The sequence below is a fragment of the Centropristis striata genome, chromosome 2, assembly GCF_030273125.1.
Source record: "Centropristis striata isolate RG_2023a ecotype Rhode Island chromosome 2, C.striata_1.0, whole genome shotgun sequence".
NCBI lineage: Eukaryota > Metazoa > Chordata > Actinopteri > Perciformes > Serranidae > Centropristis > Centropristis striata.
In genome coordinates this window covers 41,379,347-41,407,013 of record NC_081518.1, presented here as the reverse complement: position 1 = coordinate 41,407,013, position 27,667 = coordinate 41,379,347, and the positions used below count along the sequence as shown (strand labels likewise).

At 38.8% G+C, this 27,667-nt stretch overlaps 1 protein-coding gene across 2 annotated transcripts in view; it reads left to right on the top strand.

Annotated features, from left to right (window-relative positions):
- cdh8 (cadherin 8) overlaps positions 1-27,667 on the top strand; it is a 132,958-nt gene that overhangs the window by 92,181 nt on the left and 13,110 nt on the right. For both annotated transcript variants that reach the window (XM_059351455.1, XM_059351448.1), the window contains exons 5-8: positions 1,052-1,219; positions 1,463-1,650; positions 14,292-14,539; positions 26,801-26,937. In XM_059351455.1, coding sequence (XP_059207438.1) covers positions 1,052-1,219; positions 1,463-1,650; positions 14,292-14,539; positions 26,801-26,937 — 741 coding nt within the window. The remainder of the gene's footprint in view (positions 1-1,051; positions 1,220-1,462; positions 1,651-14,291; positions 14,540-26,800; positions 26,938-27,667) is intronic.

Genomic DNA, 27,667 nt, shown 5'->3' with positions numbered 1-27,667 from the left:
TATCTGCTTCATACACTCAGAAATTGAATGGGTTCTTCCTTGCCCTGTGCTTCAACCTTCCACCTAGTTTCATGAAAATCAGGCAATTATTTTTCCCATAACCTTGCTGACAGACAAACCAAAAAACTGAACCACAACACAAAAAAAGCTTGTTTTATATGAAAAGATACCTATTTTTTTTTTTTTTTAAATAATCTAAAAAACAAGGTTATTGCATCTTCATCCAGTGCAGTGCTGCTAATGAGGTTAGGTAGCTTTTCTGTTTAAAATGTCCAACTCTTCTCCTTCACATCCGCTAGTGGTTTAGATCATCAGTGTTGTGTGTGACCTCCAAAAGCAACACTGACCCTGAAACTGTGTTACATCTGGAAGGAAAAATCTATCACAAGGTTTGAGAATGCAAGCCGAGACAACAACCTAACCCCTCCCACGTTTTTTCATCATAGCCAAGCATATTCTCATTGTCTGAGGCAGCTCAGGACCAAGGCAGGGTGTCATGCCAAAGCCTGGCTTTTATGAGGGGTTTTATATTCATTTGATGATCCTGCGGGCCTCTGTTTCCTGAGTGGATTATCCGTATATGCCGGTGCTGAGCCCTTTTTATATTCAGCGCCGTGGCAGAGTCAATAAGGTCCATTCTGCATACAATATTCAAGATTATACAAGACAGACAGCATAATTCACACTCAATCAGAATACAAATGACTGCAGACGGCGGAACAACACATTTGAAAACAAACACAGCTGATTCTCAGTGCTGGGACTGGCTCAGTCATGACCACCTTGCCGTGCTCACACAGACTGTGAATAAACCTGCAGGGATTTTTTTTTTTTTTTTTACCTCTCCTCAGAATGGAGTCCTTGTTTTTTGTAAAGTCATGGTCTAAAATAATGCATAGCACAAACTGTGCAGTTAGGGGGGCGTGAAGGTTACAGTAAGCTTCTTTCTTGCTTGTGCATAACCCGCATGAGCATCATTAAAATGATGTGCAGAGTGTATCAGTCATGTTTATAATTGCATTAATGTGTTATGAACTGTCTCCACCTCCAGCGACCATAAAAATTGCTCTCCATGGGATGGATCGGGAGGTGAGAGAGGAGTACCTGGTGGTCATTCAGGCGAAGGACATGGGAGGTCACATGGGGGGCTTGTCTGGAACGACGACTGTCACCGTCACGCTCACGGACATCAACGACAACCCGCCAAAGTTCTCAAAAAGTACGTAACTTCATGACCTTAAACGTCCCAAATCTAATTAGGAGGAGGAATTACTGCTGCTCTAAATGAGCTCTGGTCATAATTGGGAAAAATAAATGTTATTTTTCAAATTGCATCAAACACATTCCTCAGAAAATATTTCCAACTGCTGTTAAGCCTAATTATGATGTAGTACTTTAATAAGCTCCCATGATTTTGTTTAATTTGTTCAACATTTCAAAGCTATGTCTGTTTCTCTTCCAGGTTTGTACGAGTTTGTGATCCCTGAAGACCTACCAATCGGGAAAATGGGCGGCAAGGTGAAAGCAAACGACAGAGACATCGGAGATAATGCCAAGTCCACATATAGCATCATCGAGGGAGATGAGCAAGGCATGTTTGAGATCGTTACAGACGCGCAGACACAAGAAGGGATCCTTCGACTGAAAAAGGTAAGACCTTGACACCAGCTGGAAGTGGCTTAACTCCTCATGCTCTCTGTGTCTCTGTGAGTGAAATGTGAATTACAGTAGGGGGGTAACTGTAATTGCAGGAGCTAGCGAGAAGGTAGCTAGCTTGAGCTAAAGCTGGACACTGTGGCCAAAATATTCCATCCCAATATACACTACTGGTCAAAAGTTTTAGAACACACCAACTTTCCCAGAATTGAATTGAAAATTATGCAGTTTAATGTCTGAAATGAATGCACATTTGCAACATTTAAAATTCTTGATTGAGCATGATAGTGTTTTGAAAGTAAAAAAAAGATTCAAAATCACATTTTATGTTGGACCAAAGGACTAAAAAAAGACACAAAATGACCAAAAAAAGACACAAAATGACAAAAAAAGACACCAAAAGACACAAAATGACTAAAAAAAGACACAAAATGACCAAAAAAAGACACAAAATGACTTACAAAGACATGAAAAGAATTCAAAAATGGACAAAATAGCCCAAGACTCTATAGAGTTAAGTTGTTAACACACTTCTTGTTCCCTGAAAAAAGGCCTACTTGTATAATTCTGAAATGTACATTATTTTTTAGTTTTGTTTACCCTTACCTTTTTTTATTTACCTCTGGCAGTTCACCACTTACCTTTGTACCCTTTCAAGCTGTTCATTTGACTTGAACTGCTTGAATTTCAATAAAAAACTGGAAAAATTGGGGTGTTCTAAAACTTTTGACCGGTAGTGTAGGTCATTTCATATCTCCATAACAACATATATCATGATGCTTTCTGGTAAATCAATCAATAAATAGTCTGTATGAATAGTGAATGTGCATGTAAATGAATGTGCAGACTTATTTTACCATAAGAAAGCTGGACATTAAAATGTCTCAGAAAGCTGAACAACGTAACACACACTGCTGCCTCTCCCTGATAATGATGATGATAATGATGACTGAGTGAAGTCCAACCTGCAAACCGACTTACTCTTCCACTTCCCCGGATCCCAAACAACAACAAAAAAACCCTCAGGTGTGCCTTAATACGCTACTTAACATTACTCAGTTTTTCATTCAGCAGCAGCTCATAATAACCGTTTATTAAATAACTCTTATTTCAAACACAGAGTGCCTGGACTATTTAGGTAAATTGGAGGGAGCCTTTAGTTATTTAGTTCAGTTTTTATAATGCCCAATCCGTTTACAAACATGTGGGGAGAGGAATATTAGAAACACATTTTATTTTATAATTGCAGTCCACTGCAACACCCCCTAAATATTACCTAATTAATACACATAAAGTATAATTAATACCTCTTTGAAACGTCAACACAAAATTAGCATTGTAATATTTCTAAATGTAGAATTTCTACTGATCTGTTGTTATAGATTGTATTCAATTGTAGTGTACTGAACAAATGGTGACTAATTATTAACCCATGGGATTTATTCAATGATAACATGGCTAGGCCCTGGATCTCATTTCACCCCAAATGAAGATAAAAATATTTTTTTTCCTTTTACCTGTAGAGCTAATCAGTAATCGGTAATGCTTTATATTAAGGGCCTTGTAATAACCATTAATTAACAAGTAATAAGGCCCTTATAAGTCCTTACTAGATGCTTATTTACATTCTTTTGTGTTTATAAGCTTATATAAGTGTTAATTAAGGCATTACAAACACCCATGACCCACCCATTATGTCTTTGCCATGCCTTTATTAATCTTATTTTGTTTGCTTATTGATATTAAAATATACTTTATTGCTCATCTATTATAAGTGAACTATAAGTTAACTATGCTTTTTGCAACTACCGGATCTAAAGCGAGAACAATGCCTTATTACTTGTTAATTAATGGTTATTAAGGACCTTATTATAAAGCGTTACCCAGTAATCTATATTGCTTTGGTGTGAGTTGAGTGTTGGAGTTATCAGTAGTAGGGATGTCTGCCTTCTCTCAGATATAATGGAACTAAATGGCACTTTTCTTTTGTTGAAAAACCACATTGTAGGAACTGTTTTCTCTCTAGTTCCGTACATATATGCTCAAAAACAATCTAGAATGATAAGAAGCACTGCAGGTAAGATAAAAATGTGTTTTTTGAGTTTTGGTTGAGATGTCTCTTCAAAGACATTGAGAAAAACTATATAAAATGTGTGTTTTAACTCCAAACGGTGTGTTAACATAAGGCCAGTTTGCTCTTCCTCTCTTGCACCTCTTGCAGTGAATGTCTGTGCTTAGCTTTTTTTGAGCCTTTACTCAAAACAGAACATAAAATAATGAGACACTGGGGCCTGCACTGTGAGCATCTTGGAGGCTAAAAGAGCATTTTTCTTTTTTCCCCCTTCTATTAAAAAAAAGAGAAGATGTAGGAGAAAAGTAACAATACTTTCACCTATCAATTTCACATGGTTCTCGCTTGAAGTAAAGTATGAGCATTCTAACTGCACTTTCTGTATGTGTGTGCTGACATCTGAGCAAATATAGCAAATCTGTGGAAACTCACAGGTCTGGATTGCTTTTTTTTTCAGACAAGATAATCTCATTTTCACATTACAGTCCTGCCAGTTTAGCTGTCTTAGCTCAAGGCACATTGTTACATATTGTAAATTGGTTCACCCTCCATTCTCCATTCAACTTTGGTTGAATTCAGTTTTGCTGACACCCACATTACCATCACTATAAGAGCAGATGGAGTGTACCTGAAGTTGCCTGTTGTTCTCTCTGATGCGAACACATCCACATGTGTGAGCTGCACACTTCCACCGCTGGCTCCGGCTACTTCAGCCAAGCAGTTGCTGCTTAATTGCCTTGCTTTAGGGAACATTAGCAGTAGTGGTTCAGTGAAGAAAACACAATGCTCATTCCGTTTGTACAAGATATTTCTATGTGTATGGTTCTGAGGAAAGCAAGAGACATTCTTGCCACAAAACCTGAATCTCTAACCTTGAGGCAAACACATTAGTGTATAATGGCATGGTACAATGTGATGTTTGCATCAATAGCATTCAATTCATCAGCTAATTTTGAAGTATGGCCGAAACATGTGTTTGCTGCTAATAGTATTTCAGCATCTCGGTGATTTTCACACCACGTAATAAGTTTCTAGATATGCAACAGAAAGGCAGTATGAATATTTCCTGAAGGATAAAAGCCATGGAGGTCTGAGTCTGGATATCATTGCTTGCCTGTAGACATTGAGAGCTCCCAATCCGATATTTTTCTCCATACTGAATAGTGCGGAATTTACATTTGAAAACCACGATGCATTTTAATAACATTGTGACCCCCAAGCAAGTTTCGACGCAGCTGTATCTCAAGGACATCTGTGGGAAAATCAAACTAAGGTTTGAACACATGATATCAAAGGTACCGGAGCTATTTATGCATGTATGCATTCTATATTCTAAGTCTATAGATGCTGTTCTCCATAGAGGATGTTTGTATGTATAGGTGTGATTGATGGATGGGGGCTCTTTAAGTCTTCTTGAGTCATGGTTGGTTCAGTGTCTGGAGAGAACAGCTATACATCACTCAAACGTGCAATGCCATTGTTGTGATGTAAAATGACATTACCCCAAGGACATGTGGTGTGACTTTGTCAAAGTGTGAACAATGAACTGTGTAGGAGGCGGAATATATAAGAGCTAAGGCAATCTGCGGGGACTCCAATTCACTGGCGCTAAAGAAAACATCAGTGCTAGAGAACAAACTCGACACAAAGTCATAAAATCTCTAACTGTTGACAAAGCAAATGTCAAATGTGTTAGTCTTTTAGGCAACCTCCACTTCCATGTCCCGCGGAGAGAGCCACGCTCTTCCCGTGTCTGCTCAGCTCTCTCCCTGCGGCCTCCAGTTGGTTGCCGACATCACTAAAGCAAAATAGATGATAATGTGTTGGGAGAGTAGCAAAGCATTTACACACTTACTGTTTTTGCATTCCTCCAGACGGCAAGTTGAGATGAGAGGCAGTTGTTCTGCTTTGGCTCTTTTGTTCTGCATCCTCACCAGTTGTTATCCTCCAACTGGGGTGACAGAAGAAAAGATTCCCTCTTTTCCCCAAAACACCCTGTCCCCTTCAACATCTGTACCATTCTGTGAACCACCATCTAACGTGGAATTCAAATTATTACAGATCCTTCGCAGCAAGGTTAAGACATATTGATCTAACTGAGGCTGGAGAGGCACAAACCAGGCAAGAGATTCTTTGCTGTTTGGGTTTTAAGCTTTTTATCTGCCAGCCCCCAGGCCTGTCGAGGGATGTTAGTGGGATGCTGAGCTTTCACCCCTGCAGCCAATGCTGAACTTTGAAGTCTCTAAATGGCCTGTGTGTACATACTGATTTGATGCTAACACTTGAGAGAGACCGAAAAATGACACGACAGGGGTGTAGAGTGGGAAACGACTGTGAGGGGTTGTTAACACACCAGAAACTACAGTCTGCTGTCCGCCATTTAGAAATGTAGCCCTAATGTTAAGGTATCTCCTGAAGATTCCTTCACCTTTTTTAGAGGGGTGGGGATAGGGGACAGTGGAGAGAAAGCATGGCAATAGTTGATGTTACATAGAAAAAAATGTTAGTAATGAATCTATTGAAATGATAAAAGAGGGCCTGGCATTTTATGATAGGGGGTATGTGAAGGTTGTTGCAGCATTTCTTGGGTTGATACTATTTGTTTAATAGATTTGTTGCTTAATTTTACAATTTGCAAAAATGGTCAAAAGTCCCTCCTAAACACCCAGTTAAGACAACAAGACTTTGGAGAACACAATTAGAAAAATTCATGCTGTGATTTGGTATAAATAACATTTTTGAGAATTCTGCAAGAATTGTATTTTTTTTGCAATTGAATGGCAATTATTCCTATTCTGAAAACTGCTATGAAAATCTGTAAGTATACAGAGGAAAACTAACATTGTCACACCTGAAAACAATTGGGCTCATTGAATACACAAGTGTTTCAGCTTTCCAGTCATAATCAATGTTTGCATTTCCAAAAAAGAGAACAACTGTAGGGTTTCTTTCCCCCAAACTGCACTGGATTAGCATGAAGCATTTTTATTCAGATATCTCGAGGTCAGAGGTCAAGGGACCCCTTTGGAAATGGACATACCAGTCGCCCTTGGTAGCTTTGGTATTTGGTATGGTATCTAGCTCTACTGTTTTCCAGTATGCATGCTAATAAAAATCAAACTGGCTCTCCCTGGATTGCTCATTTAAAGGGCTGTGTGTGTTTTCATGAATTGATCATTTGAACAGGTCAAAATATAACTTGCGTTTAATATCATACAGTATTTAAAAGAACAGCCTGTTTTTTGATGTTGTAATTGATATAGAAAATAATGAATCAAACCTAAGTAGACTAATCAGAGAAGCTGTTTACCGCAGTTTTTCTTAAACCATGCAAGTGGATTTAGTGTAATTAAATATGCCAGCAGCAGTGAGAGCCCCCCTCTCCCCTTTCCCCTCTCTGTTAGGACCCTGGAAACAAATATAATGAGTTGTTTCTACATGTTGTCAAGTGGGAATAATACCGCAATATTTTGATATGGGAGAAGCCAGTTTTCCTGGAATTTAATATGGAGTAGTTTACTAAATTACTGATGTAGATGTGCAAAGCAGCTCACAAATATACGAGTTATCTTGAAGCTGCATTTATTTATATTGTCATATTAACCACGGATCAAATTACTATGTATAGTGTGAGTGGTGAGTCATGATGACAAACCCACAGGGACCCTGAATTCCCCCGCAGCTGTTGAGTGCTTTGCAGTCTTTTAGCTCATTGTTTTATGGCCATCAGCCTTTGCGGAGTTTCAGTTGCAGTTCAGTTGCAGTTTTGGTTAAATCCATCCATCCATCCATCCATCCATCCATGCATCCATCCATCCATCCATCCATGCATCCATGCATGCATCCATCCATCCATCCATCCATCCATCCATGCATCCATCCATCCATCCATCCACTACCAGGGCCGGGTTGCAGGGGCAGCAGGCTAAGCCAAGTATTCCAGGCGTCCCTCTCCCCAGCCACAACGCCCAGCTCCTCCTGGGGGACCCAGAGGCGTTCCCAGGCCAGGAGAGATATATTATCCCTCCAGCATGTTAAGCATCTTCCCCAGGGCCTCCTACCAGGTGGACACGCCTGGAACACCTCTACCGGGAGGCGCCCAGGAGACATCCTTATGCCCGAAACACCTCAGCTGGCTCCTTTCGACACGAAGGAGCAGCAGCTCTATTCCGAGCTCCCTCCAGATGTCTGAGCTCCTTACAATATCTCTAAGGCTGAGCCCAGCCACCCTACGGAGGAAACTAATTTCAGCCTCTTGTATCCACGATCTCATTCTTTCGGTCATTAAGCACCAAAGCTCATGACCATAGATGATGGTTGGAAGGTTGATGGACTTTGAGATGGAGATGGATTTTTCGTTCAAACATTCTAAAAATGAACAACCATTATCCACAGAATGGGAGGAAGTGACAGTGTTGATGCTGTGTCAAACACGTTCATGTATTGTCTTGCAGAGATATCTACCAAAGTTAGCATGCTAACCAGCTAGCTGGGGCCCATCCTGTCTTGTAATACCACTTGCAGCTCAAGAGGCAGTAGTCAGTCACCGAAGCATCCAGTCTTTTTTTTTTTTTTTTTAAACATGTCGAACCAAATTTTAGCAGTTAATAATGTCAAAGTCAAAGTCAAATGTGTTTATATAGCGCATTTACAGACGGCTGAGCCGCACCAAAGTGCTTCACATAAAAGTGCAAAAAGTGCAATAAAATACAGAATTGACAAAGGTAAAAAGAAACAAAACAAAACAAAAAAAAAACTTTAGTTGTAGGAAAGAGAAAAGAGGTGGGTTTTTAAGTAAGATTTAAAAACATTTAGGGACTGCGCTGCACGGATGTGGAGGGGGAGGCAGTTCCAGAGTCTGGTGTCTACACTTTATGCCAACATTTGTCAACGATCAGCTGATAAAATTGTAGAAAACTGTCCCACCCCTGCTGCTGTCACTCAGCAGAGACTGAAAAAGGACACGACGGGGGTGTAGAGTGGGACACGGCGGTGAGGGGTTGTTAACACACGAGAAACTACAGTCTGCTGTCCGCCATTTAGAAATTTAGGAGATGGAGATGGATTTTTAGGTCAAACATTCTAAAAATGAACAACCATTATCCACAGAATGTGAGGAAGTGATAGTGTTGGTGCTATGTCAAACACGTTGATGTATTTTCTTGCATGACCTGCCACCACAGTCATGGCAATACTGATGGCTGAACACACAAAACAGGAGGCAGATTTGTCTATAGAGGCATTAGAGTCGCATGGGAAGTCAGAAAAACGTAAAGCTGCTGTAAAAAGCAAATGCTGCCATTACACACACACTTTTACGTACACACAGTTCTGTCTAATTATGTTCAGTTGAATTTTCATGTTGAAAGTGAATGAATTCATGTACTTTGCAAGTCATTCTGGGACTCCGATTTTCTCTTTTTTGCCAGCGCGGACATAAAATAAGTCTTAAATTGCATTCATTATGGCCTAAAAAAAAGTCCTAAATTGAAGTTGTTTGAACCTGCAGAAATACTGCTTTAGCAGCAACAGAGATGGATAATGATTTTTTACTCAAGAGTTGGCGGACAACAAAACAGACAACTGTATGCCAACACATTCCACAGTATTTCAGCGCTACATTTACAGTTTATTCTGCTGGCCCCGAGAGGAAGAAAAAGAAACGATACTGCTTTAATATGCAGGTTCAATTTGATGTTTCTCCCCATAAGTTTTTTAAGATGGTGCAGCTTTTATTTTGAGAACTTTCTAGTATCCCATGCCCAGCCAGTGTGTGTTCCTATTAGTATCAGCATGCAAGTGGAATGGCTACAATGGCAAGACTCAGATGTGACTGTAGTCATCAGTTTAAAAAATAACATCTACCTAAAGAAAATAAAAATAAATAAATATTAAGAATTACATTTAAAACTGCATCCTTAATGGAATTGTTAAATTACTGTTGAGTGACAGTTAATTTTACTTCTGCTGGATACCAACGTTTGTACCAAGGCAAGACAATATTATTTATAAAATACATTTCAGTTACAATTCAAAGTGCTTTGGATAAAACATAAAAAGTATAGCGACAAAAGTATAAGTACAGAGGAAACATCATAAAAGAACAATTATTATTACAATTAAAAGAGTCAATTAAAGAGTCAAGACAATAACAAATAAAAACAAGCTAAAATTAATTTAGACAGGTACAAGTTATAAGAACAGAAGCTACAGTGCAGTGAGGGAAATAAATGATTATTTTATAATCAAAGCAAACAGAAAAGTCTTGATTTAAGAGAACTGAGAGCAGCAGTCTGTAACAGGGTTTATAACAGATTATGCATAAATACTGAACGCTGCTTCTCCATGTTTGGTTTTGACTCTGGGGACAGAAAGCAGACCTGACCCAGACGACCTGTGAGCTCTGGATGCTTCATCATGCAGCAGAAGATTAGAAATGTATTTTGGCCCTAAACCATGTAGTGCTTTATTAACCAACAGTAGTATTTTCAAATCAATTATTTGACAGACAGGCAGCCACAGTGTAAAGACCTCAGACCTGGGGTGACGTGATCCACTATCTATCTCTTAATGAGGACTTGAGCATCAGCGTTGTATTTGCTGCAGCTGTCTAATTAGATTTTTGGGGAGACCTGAAAGACAGTGTTACAGTAGTCAAGTCTACTGAAGATAAAGGCACAGACAAGTTTTTTTCCAAATCCTGCTGAGACATAAGTCCTCTAATCCTTCAGATGTTCTTAAGGTGATAGGATGACTTTGTAATAGTCTTCATGTAGCTGTTGAAATTCAGGTCTGAGTCAATGACTACACCAAGATTTCTAGCTTGTTTTTAACACTGTAGGTTGACTTTAATTGTTCCTCCTTGACCCTCCAAAAAAACCCTCAGTTTTAACCCATTAAGATACCCAGGCAAGGCAAGGCAAGTTTATTTGTATAGCACAATTCAACACAAGGTAATTCAAAGTGCTTTAATTACACATTAAAAACAGCAAGACATAATTGAAAACAGTAAAAACAGTCAATTAAAACAGGGAAATAGAAATAAAAATATAAATAGGATAAAATAAGATACAGCAGGATAAAAAAGAGATAAAATAATAAAAAGACATTGTGTAGTTAAAAAGTAAGGGCAGTAGAGTAGAGCAGATAAGTGTTAAAGTTAAGAGTACGCTGCAGTAAACAGTGTTTTTAGTCCTGATTTAAAGGAGCTGACCGTCCATTGCACAACTTTCCTCTGATGTCTAGATGATAAGTGTCGGATGAACAGACTTATTTGGTTGGATGTCTATAAACCAATCAAAGCAGTAGAGCCACAACCCTTTTTTAACAAGCATGGCCTCCGGCATTTTTATCCATTATTCATATTGTAAAAGTACATCATTGGTGTTTGAACTGCATTTAAAGTAACATGATATGTGATTTTACTGATAAATGTTAAAATAATATAAAAGGTGTATATATTTTACTCAAGATTATGCTTTTTATGCTTTTCTATATATTTTAGGACACCATGATAAAGGCAGACACTGGCAGAAACATGGAGTGCCGAAAGTATGAATTGGCCTTTAGTCCATTGAAACAAAATCACAAAGTATCAAAATCTACTTTTTTATTGCTAATAATTTACGAGTGCATTTAGAGTAGATATACACCACAACAATATTTCCTTTTGTAGTCAAGAGCAGCTATTCTCAACCTTGGGGTCCCGACCCCAATTGGGGTCGCGAGATGATTTCTGGGGGTCGCCAAGTCATTTTGGAAGTCAGCTCTGTCTCCACTGTGTTAAAGTGTTCATGTGTTCATGTGTTTCAGTCTTGTTGGTCAATTTGTGTCTTTTTTGGTCAATTTGTGTCTTTTTTGGGTCATTTTGTGTCTTTTTTGGGTCATTTTGTGTCTTTTTTTGGTCAATTTGTGTGTTTTTTGGGTCATTTTGTGTCTTTTTTTTTATCACTTTGTGGTCAATTTGTGCCTTTTTTTGGTCATTTTGTGTCTTTTTTTATAACTTTGTGGTCAATTTGTGCCTTTTTTGGTCATTTTGTGTCTTTTTTTAGTCATTTTGTGTCTTTTTTTGGGGGCGGGTCATTTTGTGTCTTTTTTGGTCATCCGTGTCTTTTTTTGTCATTTTGTTTCTTTTTTGGGTGATCTGAACTGTGCGTGTGAGATTGTGTTCAGTGAGCGGGGGTCAAGGACAACATGCATGTTAAATTGGGGGTCGCCACTCAAAAAGGTTGAGAACTACTGGTCTAGAGTATAATGTCAAAAATTCTGGCACATACCAGTAAATAATACATATTACATTTTTTCCTTTCCATCTAATCATTTGACTATCTGGTCACAATCTCATACAAGCTCTTACTCTGCACTGCCCTCAAAATTTAAGTGTAATCCATTGGCTCGAGGTCCAGCCACACTATGTACTTTCTCAGCACAGATGGCAGGATCAGAGAGAGAAAAGGGAAGGGGTAGAAGGGGGTTATGTGTCAGGAGTGAGGAGGAGGAGGAGGAGAAGAAGGGGAAGTTAATAATGAAAGTGTTCCAAATAGCTTCTCCGACCACGAAGGAGTGGGGCTTGGAGAGGCTTCGGGGGCTTGGTGTGTCTACTGGTGCCCTGATGCCAGGATGTATGAGTGGAGGTCCCAGAGCTGCTGCTGCTGCTGCTTCTGTCTCACAGCTGGACCTCCAGACCCCCCTTCACCCATCTCCCCCTGTGCCCCAAGAGCTCTCAGCACCGGCCCTGTCTGACCTCAGGGACACTTCCTCTTGCTCTCCCCCTCTCTAACTGAATACATTTCTCGTTTTGTTCATCTCCCTCCTCTTAGTCCTTCGCTCTCCCCAAGCCAGCTCCTATCCCCTCAAGCGGCAAGGCCCAGTTTTGATTTCCCTATAAATCCCGGTTATGGAGCGTGGAAGTGACTTGATCCCATTATTCTCGTAGTATGAGAGCGACCAGAGGTGATTCCGAATGAAATTGTGACAGTCTGGGGTGTCCTCGGAGATGCCAAGAGACTAAAATTGTGACTCTCCTCTTTCTTTTAAATATTAATGATAAGCCATCTGTAAAAGAAATACTGCACAGCAATTGAAAAATGTGATTAAACAGATATGTCAGTCACACAATGACATGTCCTGTACAAAATGTTTTTTATATCTTTGGAAAATTACACCTTTTGTTGATAGTCTTGAATAAGCACCTGTTCTCATTTATTTAATGTGAGCTGGTTGTGATAGCAGTCTGAAAGCTCTAATAATCTGCTGTCACTGAGAGCATTAGCGGGGAGATTTGTGTTCTTTCATGCCTATAAAGGTTGGAAAAATTTCCGGTTGTGCAATTCTGAATTTTACAATTATTGTGCCACTTTGATATAAATCAAAATGATGATCAAATAAATAGTTTTTGCTGCAATAGACAGATTCCGTAGATATTATCACAGTCACTCACAAACTCTCTCTCTTCAGATTTAAGCTCCCGGTGTGTGTAATGTTGATGTTACAACAACTTCTCTTCAATGATGATGACAATATGATTCTCTTTAGTAGAAAACTGAGGAAAGTGTTGACAGTATAATAAATATTTATGATAACTTAATTTGGCTTTCAATGGTTTTAGGTGCAGGCAACATTTCACCTACATTTTTTTTCGAAAGCTAATAAAAATCTAAATCATGAACAAATAACCAGTGAGTTCTAAGATTACATTTTGGCATTGCATTCTACCTCATTAAGTCCACACGTAAAGCGTTTACCTGCATGCAGCAAAAATTGATTGGTCAATACTACTTGGAATACAAGTGAAGTACAAACAGACACCAGGATGTTTCTCAGCCTTAGAATTAGCTAGCATTTCTATTTTCTCCGCCAGCTGCTGCTAAAGCTCGTAAAACAGGAACAGGACAGGAAGTCCGACCCCTTCCGCCCCCTTTCAAAATAAAACACAATTCGCAGTTCATGCAGCCTAAAACTCCTTCACATCAACTTTATGTTATGGCCGAGGCACCAGATCAGCAATCAATCAATCAATCAATCAATCAAAGGGTCCCAGAGGATCGAAGACATGGACGACAAGAGACTGATTGTTGAAGTGGAACATCATACAATCATTTATGACATAACACATTGTTTTTATAAGGATAGATGGTCAGATCAACAGATCTTCCACGTCAGAGAAGTAAGCTGTTGGTTGTTGTTGCTGTTTATCACGGGATCTCGCGGTCTCCCGTATTTTCAGGATTATCGCGTATTCTCGTTATCTCGCGTGTATACGACTGGCTCGCTATGCTGCCGTTCCGCGGCCGTAATGCACCTGGTGGAAATCCCCAGTAAATCAGAGGACTCAAAACACTCAGATTAGAAAAATAATAGTGAAAATCTCAGCAGCAGAATGATCCCTACTCGTAGTCCAGAGAATGAGTCAAGCTCGGGAAACATTGGTTCCCATATTTCCAATGATGAAATCCTAGTACAGGATTTGAGAGATGTACCTGATTGGTTTGGACAAGTCTGGAAGCAGAATGAAACCTAGACAATGAGGCTGTCCCTGATTACGTGTCTCTTTGTCCCCCTACAGCCCGTAGACTACGAGAGCAAGAGAGCCTTCACCTTGAAAGTTGAAGCCACCAACATCCGCTCTGAGCCCAGCAGCGGTGGACCGTTCAAGGACACAGCTACAGTAAAGATCGTGATAGAAGACTCCGATGAGCCTCCTGTTTTCTTCAAGCCAGTGTACCTACTGGAGGTGAATGAGAACGCCCCAATCAACACAGTCATAGGGACGGTCACCGCCAGGGACCCGGACTCTTCTGGGAGCCTTGTCAGGTAAGAGAGTGGATCCAGTCTACAGTGAGCACAAACTTTACTGCTGAAACATTTTCAAGACCAGGGCTATCTGAAAACAATCATGAACATTTTTTTTAAAAACTTGAGAAAGAAAAAGCTCTTTAGTGTAACTTCAAGAAGAGATGGAGAGTATAGGTTAACAGTGAGTCTCTTCAAACTATAATGAGTTGTTTTAATAAAAGGGTTGACACTGAGGCATGCAATTAAATCTCTTCATGGCTGTGACCTTTGGAGACTATTGTAATGTCTTTGGAAGTGAGGAAGCAATGCAATGATTGCTCTCATTTCCCACAAATGTAAAAAAAAAAAAAAAAAAAAAGTAGATTATGAGTTGAAGGCGGCACAACTTTCACTTCCAACGAGTGACCAGCAGTGCTATATTCTCCCCTTGTGTGACTTATTCTTGGAAATACCACAAGGGCACCTTGAGGATAGGTTATACAGGCAATTTCTCTCCTTCCATCTTGGCATTTCATTAATTCTCCAGCGACTTGCTGACCGCGTTCCCGGGACAACACTCAACAGGTTGTGTGTAATTGCATGGCGAGCAGAGAGCAGCCTGGGCTTCATAGATTGGCTGAGGCTGTAGAGCAGGGCTGGTTCATTCTACTTTTTTCTTTTCTGGTGGCATCTTCATGTTTAGTGATGAGATTGCCAGGAGAAATTGAGCCCTGAGGTTGCTTGGTGTCCCTCCCTTGGTACAAGAAGAAGTATATTTTATGTGTAATGACATCTTTTGCTTTTCAGTGTCCTTATTCTGTGTTATTTCACTCCTGTTTGTTGAGCAACTCTGTGTTTGTTAGAGAGAGATACAGAGATACCAGGTCAGTCAATTAGTCAAAAGTCAAGGATTAATAAATTGTCAAAATAGCTGCCTATTGTCTAATACATTAAGCGACTAAGTTCAAAATGCAAAAAATGATATTTTGGGCTTTATAAAATATTGAAGAAAACTGACACAGACAAGGCTATTGTATTATTATTTATATTATAAATACTTTAGGTAGTGATGGCCAGATAAAGCTTCATGCCCCATTAGTGATTTTTGTTGACCCTGGTAGATGGCACTCTTAGCTTAATCCATCTAATGCACTGCAAAAAAAGAAAAGTAGGGTAAACTCAAAATTTCAAGGCAACAAACTTTAAATTAAATTTTAAGTTGTGGCTATAACAAGCAGCGCCACTAGCATCAGTTAGCCACTAGTGTCAGTTAGCCGCTGGCGTAAGTTAGCCACTAGCTTTCGCTAATGACCGAATTTCACCGCTTTCCCGCATTTCACAACAAAGAAATAAGAGTTAGCAGAACTATTGCCCCTTGTTTTAGGCCAAAAAACACAAGTTGGCTTTTTTTCAGTGTGGACTAGAATATATAAAAAAAAGGTTCATGAAGCTTCATGAAGCTTCACTGGGTTTAGGAAAACATCATAGTTTGGATTAAAATACATATTTGATGTAGGTACGTTACACTTCCGTGATGTAGTACATGACATGGTTACATAAATATTGTAGTTACACACATTAGGTAACAATAACTCCATGTTGACTTTTGGTCTTTAAAGGACACAAATATCAGTCCTGTGACTGAAAGTCCTGCCTTCCCAGTCCTCCCTACGCAGACTTTGTCTCACTTAATACTGCATCACCTGACTTTCCTTTGCTTCTGTCATAAGTATTACGGCGACTACAAGTCAATGCAGAAACACAGCTTTATGGTAATATCATTTGGGATACAAATATGAGTGGTTTTTAGCTGCTGTACCAACGACCTCCAGTCGTCCACCTCCACCTTCAGTTTGTCTTTGAGGGGGGATCAGTTTAATCAATATGTGTTGTAATCGGCTGCTTGTGCAGCTGTTAAATGGGTGTGGACTGCCTGTTAATTTAATCTTAAAATGTTGTTTATTTTAATTTTTAAATGTTTTGTCTAACAGTCTAAAGCTGAAACACATTCAGTGTACAATGATAACAAACAGAGCCAGATAATTGCTGTAGTTTTTGATTGAAAATCGACATAAATGATTAAGCAGCTGATCCACTAAGCAATTAATCAACTAATTATTGGAACTCTTCATGCAATATAGTCTCTTAGGTCTATATTTAGCTGAACAACATAATAATTGAATACACAGACATGGTCAGGGCTGCTTTGTTTTTAGTTTTTTATCTTAAGTGTTTAAAAGTTAAGTGTATTATTACGTTTAATCGTCTCAAAATAGCATTTCTTCTGAATTGTGTGCAGTATTAATAGCTATTTACGTTTGCCTACATTCTTATTTTTTCACCTCCTTCAGTGTCATCATTGAAAGAAAAAGTGAGTGAATAATGAATGAGTGTGCATGCAGATGGCAGCACCCTGCTGACATGAGCTCTTCACACATTTGCTGTTGTGACACTGTTCAAATATCATCGTCCTATCTTGGCACTTAAATGTTAAATGTTTTGAACATGTTGCAGTGGAAACTAACTCATAGGGTGTCTTTATGCACTACTTGCGCTCTTGCCTTTTTGCGCTCTATTCCTCTCTTTGTTTCTTTTTTTATTTGCCTTGAGGTCATTCGCTTAGCACTCACAGTGTTTATTATGCTTTTAAACACCAGTTATACAATTTAGTGGAAAAGTCAGGACAATGGATTGTTGCTCAGGGGCTTTGTGTGACTGTCAGGCCCTGAAAAATCCACTGCAGTCAGAGAAACAGAATAGAGCTTTATGAAAGTGTTCTGTAGATGTAGAATTCATGCGCAAACTTTTAATTTTATTTTCCAAGAGAAAGAAAAGGAAGTTGTAAGCAACATGGTCTCACAGAAATCTGTGAAATAGCCACAGATTTCGCTTAACTCAAAATCCGTGGAATAGCCACGGAATCGCTCAAATTTCCTTGAAACTGACACGGATTTCGCTACAATGCAAGTTAATGACAGTCATATTTTTCTGGCGAGATCTTCACCACAAAGTGATTATGTACATTCACTGAGTGAAGGTTTAGAAAATAAAACATATATTTCTCGCTAGAAATGTGATCAAAATCCATTTTTATGCAGAAACTAAGTCAAAATATTGATTTTTCACTAAAAATGAGAGAACTGTCCGCCATGTTTTTTGTTCTGACCGCTGGGACCTTGAAAGTCACGTGACTTGGAACAAACCAATAGCCACGGGATATGACTGTCATTAACTTGCATTGTAGCGAAATCAGTGTCAGTTTCACGGAAATTTGAGCGATTCCGTGGCTATTCCACGGATTTTGAGTTAAGCGAAATCCGTGGCTATTTCACGGATTTCTGTGCGACCAGGTTGTTGTAAGTGGCTAATGTAATGCTGCATTAATCGTCTGCCAACTTGTGAAAAGCCATCGATCAGTGGGGGGAAATGACTGCTCAGAGATTACACACACAACCTGACACTTTTTTGACGGTTTGCATTTTGTCATAACAAATTGTTTTGCCTCGACATGCGGTTTTCTTTGAAGTCCAAACGTACATCCTCCCCCTGTAAATATTCAAGATGAGCGTGATCTGTCACAGATGTCAAGTGTTGTCTTTGTGGGGGATGGGATTAAACAAACTATTGTAATAGAGGGCTTATGATGCATCACCCTCACCAAAGACCATGTGCAAATTTTACTTTGCATTTGTATTAGCTTGTAACGCTGAGCTTTGGGCTGATAAAATGATTACAGTCTGGGAGATATTAATCCTCCCAGATATACTGGAGCCTCAATAATGCCTCTTACATGATCAGAAGGATGTTCTAAATTATGGAAAATCTGGACAAAAGCCTCACTAAACAATAAGCCAAATAATTAGACTTTCTAACTTAGTTTGCTTGCATTGCAATACACAGCTGCTATTGTCGTTTTTTACGGTTATTTATGATTACTTGATTAGGCATATGTTATAAAAGCCCATTTCCACCAATGTGATGAAAAAAATCCTGTAAATCATTATAATAAAAAAAATGGCTTACTATAACAACATAATGACAAAGTATTCCAGGGCTCCCTTGAAAAAGAGGTTCTTAATCTCAATGGGATATTCCCTGGTTAAATAAAGGTTAAATAAAATGAATAAAAAATAAGTATCTCAACATAATGAATTAGTAACTCAACCATAGACTGTATATAAATATGGACGTAGCTACACTGTAAAACCCAATGTTGCATGTCTGTTATCATAACTAATTTTCCCTTTTCAATACAACAAAGATCTGTGCAAAAAGTCATTTTAACTTAAAATATTGAGTCAAATATTAGATTTATTTGAGTTAACTCCATTGTCTACGGAAGCCCTGAACCGCAAGTGAAGAAAAAAATTTTTGAGATGTTATCTTGTTATTTCGAGATCATATCTCGTTATTTCAAGATAATATCTCATTATTTCGAGATAATACACATATGTAAAAAAAAAATAAGAATTTAAAAAAACCTATGTAAAAAAAATATTTAAAAAAAAAAAATATATATATATATATTTTTTACATGGGTGTGTTATCTCGAAATAACGAGATATTATCTCGTAATTACGAGATATTATCTCGAAATAATGAGATTATATCTGAAGAAAAAAAAAATTTTGGAAGATTTTTTTTTTTTTTTTACATATGTGTATTATCTCGAAATAATGAGATATTATCTTGAAATAACGAGATATGATCTCGAAATAACAAGATAACATCTCAAAAAAAAATTTCTTCACTTGCGGTTCAGGGCTTCCGTAATTGTCTTTGTTGTCTTGACATAAAATTATTTCGCAGCATGGACACTCAGATATTTAAGTTGAAACAACAAGTTGGGTTTTACAGTGTACTGTGACGTCACCCATTGGTTTGTGGACTGCCCATTTGAAGCATCAAGTTTGGCTCCTGATTGGCTGCTGATCTGATAATGTAAATCAGTCTAACCTGTCAGGATTCTTTCCTTTGTCTCAAACAGAAAGCCAAACAGTTTTAAAACAAAAACAAGATAACAATTAAAATTAAAACAAGAAAAATTAACAATTTAAAAGCATAGTAGAGAAAAGACAAATTAAAACAATTAAGGCATGTCAATAAAAATAAGTCAATAAAGGAAATGAATAAAAGAAATGGGAGAAAAATAGAAACAATGAAAAGATGATAAAAAAGTCATTATTTTGAGATACTAAGTTATTCTTTAGAGAGGATCTCGTATCACAACACAGAATCACAGGATCACAGGATCGTTCTTTTTCATCTTATTTGTTTTCTCTTGGTGGAAATGTGTTTCCATAATTTGTTTCCAGTCGGCATCTTCGAATTTCTTGTTTTGTCCAAACAAAAGCCCAAAGCTCAGAGACAGTTTACAATGATATGAATGAGAGAAAAAAATCAGTAAAGCATCATGCCGGAGAGGCTGGAACAAAGAATTGTTTGAGTTTCAGAGTTGATTATTTTTCTGCCAATCGACTTACTGATTACTTCACAAATAATTGCCGCTCTAAATACAAAGATAGTGTTATGGTCTTTATTTAGGTGTGAAAATTTTTGGCTGTGAAAATGATTTAAATGACATATTTTATTTACCATAACAAAACACATTGTATATATTTCAATATTTATTCAGAAAATGCATGAAAAACAAAGTATTGTTGTGAAAACAAACATGTCAGGAACAAAAGCAGCTTGTTGAGCTTTTCACATGAAATACCCTAAATTATATTTATCAGCCTACAATTTTCCGCCTCTCTCCCTCTCTCTCTTTTTTTTCTACTTTTTGTTTCAAAGATTGGTAAGAAAATAAAGCTGTAGTCAGTGAATGTGGATCCATAGTGACAGCAGTAATAGCAGCATGAGTGTGGACTTTTTCTCCTGACCACCATCTGAACGAGCTCTCGAGTCGACCCCTGATTAGAATCGCTCTCCGTCTCATTCCCCCCTCCAGCTGGACCAGACTAAACCGGTCTGAGACTAAACCACTTGGGGCGAGTGCTCTGGTGGGTTGCCATGTCCTCTGCACTCAGGAGACAAACAACCCCTTAGCTGTACTTAATGCATCCAACCAACAACATTTCAGGTGCACTCCATGAAATACTCCCTCAGTATTGCTTCTCTCTTGAGCCTGTGCTCTGTCGTTTTCTACCTGACTGATCACAAATAAAAAGCAATGTGACATCTGGCAGTCACTATGGCTGTCTGACACAAAGTGCTATTTCAGAGAATAACTGTGACTGTATTTCAGTCAGAAATATTGATACTGTGACAAGGATTGCCAAACTGCTGCTTTGGATTTTAAACAAGTTTGGTTAGTGTTTTTTTTTGTCGCCATTCTCCTTTTGTGCTTTTATTGTGGCTGGAAATTGTAATAAAATTCTGCAAAGCTTGTTTCTTACTGCATGCTGTCTTTGCACAGCTGACAGTTGACATGATGCATATGGTAATACGAGCAGTCATGTAGAGGGGATGGTTTTTGAAATGTAATGTCAAGGAGTCCTTTTTCCGCAGGACTTGATATTTTGTTATTTATGATTTACTTTGTACTCTGAAGGAAAATCACCTTCCTGGGAAAAGGTCTAACCTGAATAAAATGTGATGTTAAAACACAACTGGTCAGCATTCAGGGGATTGCAAAAATTAGTTCTACATCTGCGGCACCCCCCCAGTGGAATTACTGACCTAATAACAAGTAAGAATGTCACAGAGGCTTTTTGTTCTCTGCAGGAAAAAAAAGCATTTGTTCTCGATCTTTTCACCTCTTCTTTTCTCCAGCGTGTACAGTCACTCACACGCTCACACTCTAACAGAGAAAGCAGCACCTCCTGTGCTTCAGACGCACTTGTTTCGTCATTACTTAGTTGGTCTTTCAGAGAGCACGGACAAGTTAATTCCTCAACTATTATGTGCTAGAATTGCTTAGATGTTCACAATAAGGAAAACCGGATGAAATCTTGACTTCACGAGTGATAAAACTAATCATTAATTAATTAAATACAGCTAGTAGTCTTGCAAAATCAATTAATACAATTAATCTATTTTATATTTTGCATCTATAAGTGTATCATAATAATAATAGTTTTTATCCCTAATTACAGACTAATATATTTCATTAGATTCATACTGTGTCAATACAGGTAGTTGATATCTTGTAATCTGAAATTATTAAATGGCTTCATAACTCTTCTCTAATTAAATTGCTGTTACAGATTGTTGTCACTTGTGGCCCTTGTGCTACCATTGATCAAAGGTACATAAATGTAGTATTACTCGTTTTATAAAGTACTTGGCCTTTATTCCCCAGTATGGTCGAGAAACACTGGATCCTAGATTCCCCATTATTCATGAAACTGGACGACCCTGATGATGTCATAAGGGCAACAAGATCTCCAACCTAAATGACAGAATAGACCGTTTCATCAACACCACCCATAACGACTCATATGAGCGTTCTAAAAATGGCACACACGTCATTATACACACGCATATGGTTCACGATTGTAGGCTGCAGTTTCTGTGAATTTAGACTTCAAAACCACTGACCTAGGTTTATGCCAAAAAAAAATCCTGGTACACTGCAAAAAAGCCAACTTGTATTTTTTGGCCTAAAACAGTGATTTAATTTGGTAAAACTTGGAAATATAAATTACTGACATTTAGGGCAATAATGTAAGTTAGCACAACAAAGGAAGAAAATTCAACTCAAAAACAAGTTGGTGAGTTGTTGTTACTTATATCTTTAAGTTGGGGTTCAAAACAAGGGACAATAGTTCTGCTAACTCTTATTTCTTTGTTGTGAAATTCGGTCATGAGCGAAAGTTAGCGGCTAACTGACGCTAGCGGCTAACTGATGCTAGCGGCGCTGCTTGTTACAGCTACAAGAGTAGCCATTAGCGCATCAATGCTAAATCAAAATTGTGGTTGCAACATTAGCTGACATTTCATAGCGCCGTTACAATCGTGCCAGAGAAATTCAGAGTTGAGCAAACTCAAAAACAAAACTTTTTTTGCAGTGTAAGGTGTTAGACATTATACATGTATTTTTCATGCTAAGTATTAATACTAATGAGTTAAATCTGTAGAGTGCCCCTTTAATGTGGCAGCAGCACCCCCCCCCCCCTTTTTACACTTATTCCTTTACATAAAGAACATATAATCACAGTCCAGTTGGATACTAAATGCAATCATACTTGTGCCTATCTTCAGGAAAAAATAAACCTTAGTGTCTCTTATTGACAGAGAATTTCTTCTGCTTTTTTAAAATTTTTTATGCCAGATTGAATCAATTTCAGTTTGCACATCATTGTGATACAGAACCAATTCTACAGCAACATGATCAATGCCAAAGGTTTGATGGTGGCTGCCAAAGTGATTTTTCAAGGTCGGCCCCAAAAAAAGGAATTCAACATTACTTTAACATCACATTTTAGATTAATTTCTTGTTGATAAACGTTCCTGCCCACTGTCTGGTACATCTTTCTGAGAGAGAACATCCTTTGACACACATTATGTGATAGAAAAGAAAGCTCACTGGTTAGTTAGCATGAGCAATGATAGCTACCAGGGCTAAGGAGACAAAAGATTGCCACCCACAGAAGCTCAAACAGAGAAAATGTCCTGGACACACTGTTTGATTGACAGGTGATCTGTGAGAAATGCAGTGCAGAGACTCCACATCAATGCACCAAAGGATCATAAATGAGAGGGAAAAAACGAATAATGATCTCACTGATTGCAGCTTATGGTTATCTTTTTTTATGCACGGCACAGCTTCTGTCACACTGATGCATTCTGATTAGCGTATTATGTTTGTTTTATGTTGAGGTTGAATATATTTCAGTGTCTGTTGCATCAGAAGTCTTCACTGCTGTCTAATATTTGACACAAACAGCCTATCCGCGATGTTTAACAGTTTTTCTGAGGTCAGCTCAGTGGCTTTTAAAGGCCTGTGAAAAAAGCTGAAGCGAGACGATGCACGCACAGGGACACGCACATATGCACACAATCTCACATCACACTCAGGAAAACCGTGCACGTATAACGCTGGATATCATTTTTTATTTGCTTTTAATTCTTTTCACATCACGTTGTCAGTTTGAGTGACAGGTGGCAGAACATTTCAGGGTCTGTCTCCTCGCTTCCACGTGAGGCTGTCAGAGTTTGACTGGGATCCACTCAGTCTGCAGGAGAGAGGCTGCTCCCATGTGGTTTGCTGCTGTCTGCCTGTCTTGAAAGTGCTCTGCGTCTGCAGGGCACGAGAGAAAGAGAGAGAGAGAGTGGTGGGGGTAGGGGGGTGGTTGGTGAGGAAGGGGGGGTCCTCATGGACCTCTCCCAGCCCGGCGTCTGGAGGATTTTACACCATTTCATCTCAAAAATGGAAATGTCACGGCTCGGTACATCTTCCCAACAATTGGAATCTGGGCCAGTGGTTTATTTATTTCATTTCCTATCATTCTTGTATAAGCAGCAGCCTCCTTCATATAAATTGTTGTTATTGTGACTTTGTCTTTGGCTTTCTCTGGTGCTCTCTCTTCTTCTCTTTCCACCCCTGTGTATCCCTCCCTATCTCTTCTCTCTCTCACACAAACACTGTAGGGTTCCTGCCAACAGGTCTGCACTGATAGGGATGAGCAGTTCCACTGCAAGATGGTACAAGACCCAGGGTTAGGAAGGAAGGGAGACGGGGTGAGCGGGGCGCCTGGTGGCCGAGGGATGTCTGTGTGGGGAAGGGGTCTGCAAAGAATTGGATAGGGGGATTGGATTAGGAAGAGCGAGAGACCCAGCTGGATGGAAAAGAAAATACTTTCTGACTGTTGAGTGAGTAAGAGGGGTAAAAGATTGTGAGGGAAGATGTGAGAGAGAAGGGAACAGAGAGCGTTTTTCCTGGAGGTATATGGAAAACACTTGTGCGGTACACGGTGTAATTAGCTCACGTGAATCACTGCGCCCCAGTGTTTTAGGTGAGTAGGATGTTTATGACAGTCACGCATAATGGCAAATGAAACATGCAGAAAAGCAAAGATGACCCACAATGACAGATTCTTTTTTAGTCAGTTTTGTGTGGGCTTGTCCCAAGAATTGGCGCTGTACGCGTTGCAACATGAAAGAGCGATTTCACAGCTTCAAGTGGCATCGAAAAATTCTCTTTTATGTGGATTCCAATTTCATACCCGCTGCTGGAGTTTTTATTTATTTTTTATTTATTTCGAGGGAGTTTTTTATGTCTTGCCACTGTATTCTTAAAACTGCACAAGTCTCACAAAGTCAGTGTGTCACGGGAAGGGTCACAGAGGAACAGAATCAGGAAAAGGATCACTTTACAGATACAGGCTCTGCAACACTGTTGGATTAATGTTCAAGGAGGCTAAAAAGAGAAGTCATGGGGTCAAATGGCATCACATCACGGGGACATGTCTGTCTGTCAGCGTCACATTATATCATTGAGGTTGGCAACAAGAAAAAAATGCCCATTCTGTTTGCTACACAGGACTTTAATTTCCCTGACTAGTCGTTTCATTTACTACACATTAGTGGTTCCCGCCTCTGCACTGGACTGAGCTTCACAGCACTGTCCAAGGTACTGGAAACGCCACACACACTGTGTATGTGCATGTCTGAGGGAGAGTGTAACACAGAGAGAGGTAGAGAAGTTGCATGCAATGTTATTTTAAGTTATGTACATGATAGGTTAGCATGAGACAAATGCCTGGTATGGCAGCTTGATTTCTTTGAAACCCTCACAACCTATTAAATGAAGCGTAAAACCTGTAGTTTTAGCCGTAGTCTGTGTTTTAATTCCCCAATTAAAATACTCAATTAGAATATAACTACATATGCAAACGCAAAATCATTGTTTCCTTTCAAATGAAGGATATTTTCCTTTCTCTGTATTTTTACTGTAAATAGATCATATTTCCAATGCAAAACAGAATCTTTGATTCATAAAACTAGTTGTGATTGTTCAGTCTCCCAGTTGGGGGTCGGAGAGTTCATTAAACATAGTTTAGTTGGAAATAAAGATAAAGATGGAGACAGAGAGAAAGCAAAATTGCAGTTACAGTATAAGGATGTGTAAATATATTTCATAATTAATTTTATGCCCATGTTAAATTAATTGATGCTCTAAAGGGACAGAAATTGCATTCCCAATAAAATCAAGGCTAGAAAATACAACATTTGTCCGATTTAAAGTGCCCTGTCTTCTATCTGAATACAGATACAGACACAGATAATGTTTATTGTTTATTGTTTATTGAATGGATCCCCATTAGCTGACGCCTTGGCGACTGCTAGTCTTCCTGGGGTCCCTAAAAAGGCATAGAAAATGACATACAAACAACATAAACAAAAACAGTACATACAAGAAAAACAATAACAAACTCAATTAATACATACATGCAATACTGTTAAAAATTCTACATTCATATTTACCCGACAAATGATATACTGCAAAAATCATTAATTCAGATGTCTATACTGTCCATATCAGCTGTATACACTTATAATTTGTCATTTCATTAGAGAACATTTAAAAGGAAGAATCATCCGGCTACAGATATAGCAGAGAAAAATAAATAAAATAAGAAAACAAAATAAATCGCAACATATTAGTAATCATTCATTTGGTGGGCGGCATCAAGTGCGTCTTAAGTAATTTTTTGAATGACAATTTGTTTTGCGTGGATGTTGTTGGTTGAACAGATACAGATAGAGATAATAATATGTCTTTACACCTCTAGTTGAAAATGTGCTGCTCTATTCACAAAGACCTAAAAGTCACTAGTGGTTTGAAAAGCAAACAAAATCATTTAGTCGAAGATCAGACAAGGTCACACATAGCCGGCCGGTCATTGGTTCATCTCCATTACATCCATTATCCCCTCCCATCCCCCCCTCTGCTGTTGGTACTCATGTGGGGCACAATGCTGTCCAAACTCATTAATGCAAAGCCTTTGGGGGCCATTGAGTGTTGACAGATCCCAAACAGGGTTAACAACACCCCATCTCTTAACCTGACATAACATGTACTAATGGTGTTTTTTGCAGGAGGGAGATGTTGATGTGATCGGGGGGAGGGGGGCTTCTCGGACCTTATTAGGATTTAATGCCCCCTGCTGCTCATGTGAAAGCTGTAATTATCCCGTAGATAATTATTGATTTCCTGCTGTTTTAACTGTACATTAATCTACAGGTATTTCTTGATGGATATACGGCAATGTTAGCCACAACACCCAAAGGACTGCAAAAGATGCTGGGTCGCTAAAGAGTTTTGGCTCAAATTACTGATTGTCTTTGCAGGTACTTCATCGACCGGCACACGGACCTGGAGAGGCAGTTCAACATTAACGTGGATGATGGGAAGATCACGCTGGCCAAACCGCTGGACCGGGAGACAGACATGTGGCACAACATCACAGTAACCGCCACAGAAGTCAGTAAGTAACCTCTCCTGACTTTGCTGTCCCCTGCTGTGAACTCCATTCCTCATGAATTGTAATGCCCTGTTTTACAAAATTAACATACTATAAGACATTCACTGGCACGCAAGTTTTAAAAACTTTGAACTGCGGGGAGACACGTACGATATCTCCTTCTTCTTCATGGCTTGTCTCAGTGAAAGGAATCACTGACCTGCTACACACAATCCTCTGTTCAACAGTATATCGCTTTGTAAACCAGCGCTTTTAATCGCTCAGAGTATGGCACAAACAATTAGCATTTGAATCCACAGAGGCATTAAATACGTTAATTTGCTGAGTTTTGATTGAATTAAACAGCTCAGTAGTCAATTTGTGGAAGTGCAAGAACATTAAGACGTATCAAATAAACAGTTTTAAAGACATGCTCCAGAGTGGATTGCTCCAACGCCAGCATCCATTACAGATTAAAGAACATCTGCGAACCGCAAAACTCACTGACTACGTAGAAAATCTTGCCGGCAGAGCTACAAACAGCTCAAACCATATGTAAGGCTTTATTTGCATACAGATTGTTTCAGGGGGGCTGTATGTTGTGATAAAGCTTAATGTACCCCTTAAAGCTATTGGAATAGAAATTTACACAGCTTGTAACTTTTTTTCTCTGTCCTCTTCCGCTTTATCTCTCCTTCTCTCTGTGTCTCATCCTCTATCTGTCCCTTTCTTTCCTTAATCAAAGGAAACACAC